The sequence below is a fragment of the Somniosus microcephalus genome, chromosome 10 (genome assembly GCF_052327205.1).
Source record: "Somniosus microcephalus isolate GS21.2 chromosome 10, FLI_Smic_1.0, whole genome shotgun sequence".
Lineage (NCBI taxonomy): Eukaryota > Metazoa > Chordata > Chondrichthyes > Squaliformes > Somniosidae > Somniosus > Somniosus microcephalus.
Genome location: NC_140996.1, coordinates 120507882 through 120519907, shown reverse-complemented (window position 1 = coordinate 120519907; position 12026 = coordinate 120507882). Strand labels below are relative to the sequence as shown.

Here is a 12026-nt window from a genome sequence, read left to right as displayed (position 1 = left end):
CTGTTCCGCCGCCTTCAGGGATCTGTGTACTTGCACACCCAGATCCCTCTGACCCTCCGTCTTGCCTAGGGTCTTTCCATTCATTGTGTATTCCTTTGCCTTGTTAGTCCCCCCAAAGTGCATCACCTCGCACTTTTCCGGGTTAAATTCCATTTGCCACTGTTCCGCCCATCTGACCAACCCATCTATATCGTCCTGCAGACTGAGGCTACCCTCCTCGCTATTTACCACCCTACCAATTTTTGTATCATCCGCGAACTTACTGATCATACCCTTTACATTCATATCCAAGTCATTAATGTAGACCACAAACAGCAAGGGACCCAGCACCGATCCCTGTGGTACCCCACTGGCCACAGGCTTCCAGTCACAAAAACAACCTTCGACCACCACCCTCTGCCTTCTGCCACCAAGCCAGTTTTGTATCCAATGTGCCAAGGCACCCTGGATTCCATGGGCTCTTACCTTCTTGACCAGTCTCCTGTGCGGGACCTTATCGAAGGCCTTACTGAAATCCATGTATACCACATCCACTGCGTTACCCTCATCCACACACCTAGTCACCCCCTCAAAAAATTCAATCAAATTAGTCAGACATGATCTTCCCTTGACAAAGCCATGTTGACTATCCCTGATTAATCCTTGCCTCTCCAAGTGGAGACAAATTTTGTCCCTCAGGATTTTTTCCAATAATTTTCCTACCACTGATGTTAGGCTCACTGGCCTGTAGTTCCCCGGTTTTTCCCTACTACCCTTCTTGAATAATGGTACTACATTAGCGGTTCTCCAGTCCTCTGGCACATCCCCTGTGGCCAGAGAGGTCCTGAATATATGTGTTAGAGCCCCCGCAATCTCCTCCTTTGCCTCACACAGCAGCCTGGGATACATTGCATCCGGGCCTGGGGATTTATCCATTTTTAGGCCAGCTAAAACCGCCAATACCTCCTCCCTCTCGATGTTAATATGTTCGAGCATATCACAGTCCCCCCGCCCTATTTCTATGGCTACATCGTCCTTCTCCATAGTGAAAACAGATGCAAAAAATTCATTTAGAACCCCTCCTACATCTTCCGGCTCCACACACAGATTGCCACTTTTGTCCCTAATGGGCCCTATTTTTTCCCTAGTTATCCTCTTACCCTTAATATACTTATAAAACATCTTAGGATTTTCCTTTATTTTGCTCACCAGTGTTATTTCATGGCCCCTCCTTGATCTCCTAATTTCTTTTTTAAGTATCCCCCTGCACTTTTTGTACTCCTCTAGGGCTTCCTCCGTCTTTAGCCTTTTGTATCTACCAAAAGCCCTCCTTTTTTTCCTAATCCATTCTCGTATATCCCCTGACATCCAAGGTTCCCTGTGGTTTTTGGAACCACCCTTGACCTTTACGGGAACATGTTGCCATTGTATGATCTCAATCTCCCTTCTGAAAGCCTCCCATTGCTCCGATGCGGATTTTCCTACAAGTAGCTGATCCCAGTCCATTTTGGCCAGATCCTGCCTTATCCTATTAAAATCGGCCTTCCCCCAATTTAGAACCTTTATTTCCGGCCCATCCCTGTCCTTTTCCATGACCACCTTAAATCTCACCATATAATGGTCACTGTCACCAAAGTGCTCACCTACTAGCACTTTTTCCACTTGGCCGGCCACATTCCCTAGAATTAGGTCCAGTACCGCCCCCTCTCTTTTAGGACTTTCTACATGCTGGCTCAAAAAGCTCTCCTGGATGCACTTTAAGAATTCTACACCCTCTGAGCCTTTCACACTCTGACTATCCCAGTTAATATTGGGGAAGTTGAAATCCCCCATTATTATTACCCTATTATTTGCACATTTCTCTGAGATTTGCCTACATATCTGTTCCTCTATCTCCCCCTGACTGTTTGGAGGCCTATAGTACACTCCCAGCAAAGTGCTTGCCCCCTTTTTGTTTTTAAGCTCCACCCATATGGCCTCATTAGAGGACCCTGCTAATATATCATCCCTCCTTACTGCAGTAATTGACTCCTTAATTAATATTGCGGCACCCCCTCCTCTTATACCTCCCCCTCTGTCTCGCCTGAAGATTCTGTACCCCGGAATATTGAGCTGCCAGTCTTGCCCTTCCCTCAACCATGTCTCCGTGATAGCAACAATATCATACTCCCATGTGTTTATCAACACCTTCAGTTCATCCACCTTATTTGCAAGACTCCTTGCATTAAAATAGATGCCATCCAGCCTTGCCCTTATATATTTGCCCTGTCTACCAAGCTGACTTGTTTTTTTCTCTATAATTGGCAGCACATCCCCCCCTATTTCAGCTCCCCTCTGTATCCCATCCCCCTGCCAAGTTAGTTTAAACCCCCCCCAACAGTGCTAGCAAACCTCCCCGCAAGGATATTTGTCCCGCTCTGGTTCAGGTGCAACCCGTCCGACTTGTACAAGTCCCACCTTTCCCAGAAGCAGGCCCAGTGATCCAGGAAAGTAAAACCCTCCCCCCTACACCAACTCTTTAGCCACGCATTCATCTGCTCTATCCTCCCATTCCTATACTTACTAGCACGTGGCACTGGGAGTAATCCAGAGATTACAACCTTTGAGGTCCTGCTCTTTAATCTGTTACCTAGCTCCCTAAATTCTTGATGCAGGACCTCATCCCTCTTTTTACCTATGTCGTTGGTACCAATGTGGACCACGACCACTGGCTGTTCACCCTCCCCCTCCAGAATGCCCTGCAGCCGCTCAGTGACATCCTGGATTCACGTCTACGGCCACAGAAACGCCTATCTGTTCCCTTTACTATAGAATCCCCAACCACTATTGCTCTCCCACTCTTTTTCCCCCCTTCCTGGGCAGCAGGAGCACCCCCAGTGCCAGGAAGTTGGCTGCTGCTGCCTTCCCCTGGTGAGTCATCCCCCTCAACAGTATCCAAAGCGGTATACTTGTTTGAAAGGGGGATGTCCGCAGGGGTTCCCTGCACTACCTGCCTGCCTTTGTTGCTCTGCCTGATGGTCACCCCCTGTGCTGCCCTACCCTGAGGCGTGAACAACTCGCTAAACGTGCTATCCACGAGCCTCTCAGCATCGCGCATGCTCCAAAATTCATCCACCCGCAGCTCGAGCGCCGCAATGCGGTCTGCAAGTAGCTGCAGCTGGATGCATTTCCCGCACACATGGTCGTCAGGGACACTGGCAGCGTCCCTGGTTTCCCACATGGAGCAAGAGGAGCAGAACACGGGTCTGAGCTCTCCTGCCATGACTTACTCCTTTAATTAATTAAAAAATTTATTCAATACCCCGGTTACAGGTATACTCTAGGGCGCTTTATTTACCAACTGTCCCCACTACACCAGAGACCCTAGAAATTTAACACCACAGAAGTCAAGCTTGTATTGAAAAGAGAGAAATACTCACCAACCAATCACTTACCTGCTCCCTGGTGACGTCACACACTGATTACTTTTTACCTCTCTCCTCTGCTGTTGATTTGGTATGCCTCTGCCTTCGCGCCGGTTTTTAAGCCGGGCTCCTCCTCCGCTGCTGCTCTCCCCCGAACTGGTCGGGCCTCTGCCTTCGCGCCGGTTTTTAAGCCGGGCTCCTCCTCCGCTGCTGCTCTCCCCCGAACTGGTCGGGCCTCTGCCTTCGCGCCGGTTTTTAAGCCGGGCTCCTCCTCCGCTGCTGCTCTCCCCCGAACTGGTCGGGCCTCTGCCTTCGCGCCGGTTTTTTGCACAATTCAGCACCATTTCAGTCCTATAGACTTAGCAACATTAACATGTATTGTTAGAGAAAATGTCTATTTGATCGTTGCCCTTCCATTTGGTCATAATGTTGGTGGAGATGCGGAAGAGAGAGGCTTCTACCCACTTTAAGGATACATCTTGACACACTTGGATTATCCAGAGAGTGGCTACAGCAGGCCTTGGAGGTCTGCTGCAGTGTAGCATAACTAGTGTCCTGAGTGCCACTAGTTGAAGAAGTAAAAAATGGCAAAGTTTTAAAGATCCTAAGCTTAAGCTTTATGGCCATTTTAATCTTAAAGAACTTTTCCACCTCCCTTAGCAGTACTGGATGCCAGTGATGAATAAGCGTCCTCTGTGTGCAGCGTTGCTAAGGTACAAATGATGAGAAATAGGTTATATGATGTTTTCCTGTCATTTGTAGCTAATTATAATCCATATTTGGGCAGACATATAAGATGCTCAATGTCACTTCAGGGAAAATGCCAGAGGTAGCAGGGCTATTGGGGAGCTAGCATAAGAGCTCCCAAAAACAAATACTGACGCACTTTTATTGAGTTATGCCCGGAAGCTGGCATAAATTGAGTGAAAATCTAGGCCCTCATTCTTTTGATAGGTTTTTAGAGTAATGCACTGTTTCTGTCTCCTAGATACAATAACAAAACATATCGCATCGATGATATTGACTGGTCTGTGAAACCCACCAACACATTCAAAAAGGCAGATGGAACTGAAATCAGTTACGTTGATTATTATTCACAGGTGGGAAAGATGATCCACAGACAAAATAAGATACATTTTCTGATCAGCAAGGTCAATAAACTGGTTAACGCCTGCCTAAAAATATAGCACAAAGGAATGTAGTACGAGCGCATTAGGAGTTCATTTGTGAACTTTGCTGATATAGAATTTACCAATATGCTTTGTACTATTATCCAGGAACATAGTAGGTTTATTTTATAGTGCGTGCTGGTTCAAGCTCCATACAAGAGAAGAAAAACTAACTGAAGAAGGAGGAGCAATGGGTAACTGTTAGTTGCAGTGTAATGTGTCTGGATTAAATCTACGTTGTCCTTTAATAAATATGAATTTCAAGCTGTTAATGATCATTTTGCAATAAATTCATTTTCCAAACGTATGACACATAAGGGTAGCTATTTTAATCCTGGCAAAGTTAATTTGAGAATGGTTAGGTGCTGGGCAGAAGTATAATAAGTTGAATGCACACAGTTTTCCAAGATGGAATTATTTGCATCATTATTCATAGTTTCCTGTGCAGTTTTGACCTTGAGAAGAGAGCTAGCCTAATTATGTGCTTAGCTGAAAATTAAAGGGATGTGTCATTTAAATGTAATTGCTGCATAGGGGACAAACATTCTTTGAGCTTTTGGAAAGGTCAAAAAGATTGAAGAGGAAGATGGATAACAATGACCAGGCACAAATGAAGTGAAAGGAAACATAACATAGAGGTACAAGACAGAGTCTGCAGGCATGATGGATGGTACAGCCCATACTTAAACACTTTTACACCTTCATTACACTCATTTACAGGCCATAATGGGGCTGAAAATCAGAGCAATGATCTGTTCATCGGAGTATGAAATAGATTGACATGTACCCTTGAAGGCTAAAATCCTTAGCGCCCCAAACCAGCCACAGGAACGGTGAGCCCAAAGGCCGAAGTAAATTTATCCTCAAGCCTCTTCAGAATAAATAAAGCAAGCTGCGGATGCAAATCAGGCGCCCCAACACAGCTTGTCTGCCAAGGTCTTACAAATGTAGCCCGTGCCAAGGCATAAGCCCAGAGCTAAGTCCAGGGGGTAAGGGGTGGTGGGGGGCGGGCGCCATCGGGAGGTGGGTAAGCGCATGCCAATAGTAGCATGCCATAGTTTTGTGGAGCCAGGTTGAGCGCTCCTGCTACCTCCACAAAATACTAAAAAAGTTCCACATTTTTGGACTTGTTTTAAGCGGCCTCCACCAGTCCTTTGAAAGACCACTGGTTAGCCAGCTCAAGACCAGGAAATACTAGTCGGAGCTTATGGATTGCAAACTCTGACTAGGGCGAATAAATTTAAGAGTTCAGGTCTTGAATGAGCACAGGAGCTCTTATACCAAAATGGGGCTTGTGTTCATTGTAGGTGGCCACCAGGCCTCTGCACTGCTAAATTGGTTATCGTTGCGCCTGTTTTAGGCCCACAAAATGGATGCAATAATGTTAACTTTAGATACCCTTATCTTTCAATTCATTTGACAAGATTTTAGTGTTTACAGTATGCCCCTCTTGTGGCATTTTTCATCACAGGTTATTCCATTATCTTGTTTTTGTTTCAGCATTATTTAATTGGCATTTCTTGAGATATTAAAATGAGTTGAGTTTAGAGATATCAAATTCTTTTACTGGCTTATTGTTTATTGGCTGATAAACTTATCCTTGTTGGTGTGTTAAAGTATAATTCAAAATTGTGTTTTTGAGAACACAGAAGACAACATTTTCCAAATATGCGCCAACAGCAAGGGACCTTGCCCACCGCGGGTGCACTGCCTACAATTTTTCATTCAAATGGATAGTAAATCATGGGCAGCCTGCTTGTGATTTTCTGATGTCCACCAGCAGCGGGCAAATTTCCTAATCACCGGTGCATACCTCAATGAAAGCTACCTCTAAGAAGAAATTAATTGAATATGAATGAGTTATTCTTGTTTAAATAACCTAGAATAATACAGGGTGAAATTTTCAAAATCAGGCGGTGTGTAACAGGATGCAGATTCGCTATCGCACGTTTTGCACTACCACCATCGACCAATTTCACCTCTTAGATGTTTATTTTGGTACTGGATATATTTTGTTTAATATCATCTTTAATTTTTGTTTGCACAGCAATATGATGCCTCGATCACTGATCTGAATCAGCCAATGCTAGTCAGCCAGTTAAAAAGTAAAAATTGTGACAAAGATGTGGTTCCACGTATAGCTCACCTCATTCCCGAGTTCTGCTTCCTCACAGGTAACACACAAAAGATTTCCAGCCAAATGAGTGCTGAGAGAATACTTATACTTATGTCACAATTGAGCCTGAATCTGTCATTGGGTGCCCACCTGTCCAGTTTTAAGCTGATCAATCTGCTTTTGGGCTGGCCAACTGTCAATTTTCATAATTAAAAGCCAGACAAAATAAATCTGTTTATTTATTGTATTGTATTATTTGGGAAGTTAATTAGATACCAGAAATTGTTTTTGAAAAGTGTAGTTGATAAACTGAGGATTAGTGAGTAATTCAAATTATTGAGCTAGATATACTTTAAGTGACAGTTGACACTTTCTAAACTTATAACATTGGGTAATAACATAATGAGTGAATACATGTGAAAAGCATGTGGAGTCACGTACAAAAGATCAGTGGAGCTAGAGATAGATAACTTTCTCTAGCCCTGTGTAGAGGTGTTCTCCGGTTACCCTGGGAATTCCGCCCTTACAAGGCCTTAGAGGAGCTCTCGCCGGCTGAGAGCTGGTGTAACTCTTTTGTTAAAAGACCCCCAAACCTTTAAAAGTCAACATTAATCGATTCCCTCTTTAAAAAATGCTGCATTGGGAGCCAAAGAGAAAGAGAACTGACATGATCGTTGAGACCTAATAAGGCTTCAAATTCTGCCCTTGACACTCCTCAGATTTTCTCGGATGATGTCAAGATGGGTACTGCCAATGGACCAGTGACCTGCTCTATCCATGCAGATAACCCTGTCCCTGAGATTTGGGATAGACTCTGGTCCTGTCCACTTGGGCAGATTCAAGGCCCACTCCTCCAGTCTTCTGTTGGCTGAGCGGCCCTACAAGAATTTTGGAGCCATGGTCTTTATTTTCACACTCAATGAATGAAAGGGTTAATATTCACCAGACTGTTAAAATCAACTGCAATTTGTTTTGATTTCTCAGGATCAGACGGCTTTAGAGTGGCTCTCGGGCCAATCATGGTATGCCTAACATTTTGGAGTTGAGCTGCTCTGGCCTACACAGGGAGATTCCCTGTGATTGGTATCAGCAGAATAACCTACCATGAAGTGAAATCCTACTTGAGGTTCGTTTCACTCATACAAATAACCATATTGATTCATTTTGTCTGTACTATTTCCCACAGGGCTAAGTAATCAGGCTCGCTCTGATTTCCGTATAATGAAGGATCTGGCCGCAGAAACACAGCTTACTCCTCAAAAGAGACAACAGAGACTGCACAAACTGATAGATAATATTCAGAGGTAAACAAATGGTTTATAGGACAAATGCTTACCTTCATTTTTAATTATCAATTTGGAAAAACAGTGGCTAAATATTATTTTGTGAATTGATCTGTTGCCATGGATGTTAACATACCTCACCTTCTTCCATGTTATCACTGGGAATGGAACGCTTCCATTTCAGGCACTCAGTGTAAGCATCGGGCACTCCCAGATCAGGCTTAGCACAGTTAAATGCTGAGTAAAATTATCTCTACTCAGCCCCAACAACATACTCAGCCCCAAACTCTCAAGAGAATCCCCAAATGCACTAGTTGATATTTTACTTATTCCCTCATCAACTAATTAAGTTTTCGTGCATTAGAATGTCTGATTTCAACATGGCGACCTAATTATAATGTTACATCCGGGTTTTGCATCTCCAATGTGTGGCAGCAGATGTGGTGTGCACCCACGTGACGCGATCGGAACTTGTGCATTTAAAGGGCCAATCCAAGGGTGGAATGTGGAGGAGTTAGGAGTTTGTCCAAAAAGAGGGAGAAGTTTCATGATGGATTCAGAATGGTCAAGGGCTGCGCCTCGATTTAACAATGCATCGCTTGATGTACTGCTGGGTGCTGTGAAGAGTAGGAGGAGATCATCTTCCCCAGGAATGGGAGGAAGAAACCTCCTGATGTCACCAAGAAGTCATGGTTGGAGGTTTCTGCTGGAGCATTGTGTCCCATTCCTGGATAATGTGCAGGAAGTGGTTTAATGATCTAACCAGGTCAGGAAAGGTGAGTACAGTTGCTGATTCACCTACATCCTGCGATCACCCTCACTGTGTTAAGCGTACTCCATGACATCACTCGCAAACGCTTAATTTTCAAGAACACCCATCGTTCATTTTTTATGCACTTCCTCACCAGTGTACTCACTCCAGTCCTTATGCAATGTCATGCACCTGCCTGATAGTCACCCTCACCGAATGCACTGCATCCATCGGGTGAACACATGCCTTACAGTCACTGATAGGTCTGTTCTTTGCCCCATTTCCGAAGAGAGCGCAAAACACGAGGGAGAGGACTGGAAGTGGCCCGCAACAGATTGTGCAACTGACAGATGCAGAGGTTGATCAGTGACTGTAAGATCAGTGGCATCTCTGCGTCTCTGACCATCAGAGATGGAGAGACTGGGAATTTGCAGATGCCTGGTGACAGAATTAAAAATATATTTGCACACATCTCATACAAGATCACGTTGACTTTTATTTCAGCAACGTGTGAAATATGATGAGCCTTATTATGCTGAGTAGCAACATTGCTACATTGCCAGTACTAAGTCATATCCTTTTCTTCACTCCTCCAGGGCCTTCACACGTAAAGGACGATTCCTCAGAGGAGCTCGTCCTTTCTGAGGGTGCACCGTCACAGGACGTACTACCATGCACCAGCGCAAATACTCTCACTTCGGTGGGGCCAGTTAGACAGCTAGTTGAGATTTCACCTGGTGATTCACAAGTGAACACAAGCAGACACTGATGGCAGGGACAGCGGTGGAGAGTCCGCTTCGAGGGGCGCAATCCTCTTCAAGCTCTGCTCAGCTGAACACAGATGCTGAACCCGGGGGCTGTCGATGAAGAGGAGAATTCCAGAGGGACAGCAGCAAATTTGCGAGGTACTGGTGGATGTGCCACGCACACTCTCCACAATAGCAATGGGGATGGAGGAGTCCAGCTCGAACATTAGTGGATTGGTGTCGCAGGTCATCGCGAGAATGTCTGTCATGGAGAGAGTGGCTGCCTCCATGGAATTTCAAGCACGGCTATCAAATGAGACAATGCAGGTCATCACCACAGTTTTGCAGACTTTGGAACATTTCTGCCACCTTAAATAGGATGATAGATACCTTATCTGTGGTCTTACAATGCATCACAATCACAGATCTGCACCAAGCTGCTCCCCAGCAGATTGGTAGGAATGATGTGCCCCTGGTCCAGGAGAGGGATGATGGTGAAAGGGGCCTGGAACTGGGAACTCCAATCAAAGCACTCCCACGTCTCACCTGTTGCCCCCCATCACCAGTACCCGAAATGTAGCTTCATCTCCCGATGGCCAGGTCTGCCCCTGCACAGTTGCAGGTGGAGCCGTCTTTGGCAGGGCCCTCACAGGCTCCAAGACCCAGAGGTCGTCAGCCAAGAGCATCTCAGCAGCCAGAGCAGCAATCTCCGCAGCCTGCCTCTACCTCTGCTGAAGCCACAGGGGTTGCACCATGTAGAAGCGGTAAGTAGATTAAGAGAAAACAATTGTAATTCACCAAGGGTATGCATAAGGTGTTTGAGAAAATGTTATTGTTAAGTTTCATTTTGTTATCACAGTACATAAAATGCATAAATGCACTTCCTTGTGTTGCCCATTCTTGCGAGCCGAGTGGGAACTCGTCTTTTTATTTGCTTGGTGATGAATATGAAGCCATGAATTGACAGGACCAATTGGGGCATGTGCAATGTGTGGATGGTTTGTTACAGGACTGCTTTGTGTTGGGGGTGGGGCAGGGAGGTAGACAGGGGATATGATAGTTACTTTGGTCCAATGTGAGTGATGAACTGAACCATGAGCTATTAGGGCATCCCTGGCATCCTGAGCAGCAATGTGAGCAGCTAGTCTGGTGTTGAGTGCCCCATCTTCATTTTGCTCCTCATTCTCATCGTCCACTTCTTCAGTGGAATCGCCGGCAGATACCAGAGGCAAAGAAATTTAGGGCATTGGTGACTTTCTCAGTGACTGGCAATATGTGGCCACCAGGTCCAGCAAGGAGCAGCTCTTTTAGGAAGCTGCAGATGTCTGCAACCATCTGATATGTGAATCTGAGCCTCCGAAAGCACTGCTCTTCGAAGAGGTCAAGGAAGCTGAGCCTCTGTACACCCTGTTATCTGGGTAGTGTGTCATGCATTCTCGACCCCTCTCCCGTCCAACTGCAGCTCCCTCCACAGCATGCCCGAAGTCCAATCTAAATCAGCCATGGCGCCACCCATCCTGATCGTGTGTGTGTGTGTGAACACCTCCAAACTTTACCAATACGCCTGTCACCACAATGACTCTCAGCAAACCATTTACCAGAGAGAACTGAGAAAGCCGTTTCGTACCGGACGAGGTAGGTTAAAATTACCCCCAAATGGCAGCAAATAAAACCTTTATAATTTTGCCAGAAATAGCGAACAATGGATATCTTCCCCCCCCCCAAGATGTCATATGAGTCTATAAATTAATCTTGGGTGGTACCGGAAACTGGGCGATAGCGAATCGACAGCCTGTTTTATAGTCTGCAAAACAGACTGCCGATTCGCTATTGCCCGTTTAGAATCATAGAATGATACAGCACAGAAGGAGGCCATTCGGCCCATCATGCCTGTGCTGGCCCTTTGAAAGAGTGCCATCACCCAAGCCAAATTTATACCCCAATGTGTCCACTGGAGGGCAGATGCATAATAAAAGAATAACATTCTGACAATATTCTTTACAGAAATAAAGTAGCACGGACTGAGTTGGAAGGTTGGGGATTACGCCTTGATGAGCAGATCTCATTGGTTGGCCGCGTCCTTCCTACCGAGAAAATTCATATGCTTGATCATTCTGTGAGTATTCAGCTTTTGTTAACGTAACAAGATTTTGTTTCCAAAAACATCATGATGCTGAGTTGCGTAATAAAACTTGCATCTCAGTGGATTATTCAATCTGTGAAAAAGGTAGTATTGCCTTTAATACTCACAATTTATTGATGTCCCTTTACCAACCTGTGTTTTCTGTGAACAATATCCTTAATATCTGCATTTTATTTCAAACCGTTAAGATAATAGAGTTGAAATTATAGTCTGAGATGTTATCATATGAAATCTTAAGATACTCAAATGAAATTGCTTTCTCCACTATTATGGTCACTATTGCCTAGATGTTGCCGAGAGGGTAATAATCTCTGGATTATTGCCTGAGTCATGTGCAAATTGGCATATAGACAGACAGATCAGGTGAGTTAACATGTGGTTAAAGGGCTGGTGTGGGAAAGAGGGGTTCCTTTTCATGGGACACTGGCACTAGAA

The 12026-nt window shown here is 45.1% G+C and overlaps 1 protein-coding gene across 2 annotated transcripts in view; it reads left to right on the top strand.

The window, feature by feature from the left end:
• The window catches only part of LOC147111665 (piwi-like protein 4), a 137081-nt gene that overhangs the window by 74617 nt on the left and 50438 nt on the right, over positions 1-12026 (top strand). For both annotated transcript variants that reach the window (XM_085998766.1, XM_085998765.1), the window contains exons 9-12: positions 4372-4483; positions 6600-6726; positions 7855-7972; positions 11453-11564. In XM_085998766.1, the coding sequence (XP_085854892.1) occupies positions 4372-4483; positions 6600-6726; positions 7855-7972; positions 11453-11564 (469 nt within the window). The remainder of the gene's footprint in view (positions 1-4371; positions 4484-6599; positions 6727-7854; positions 7973-11452; positions 11565-12026) is intronic.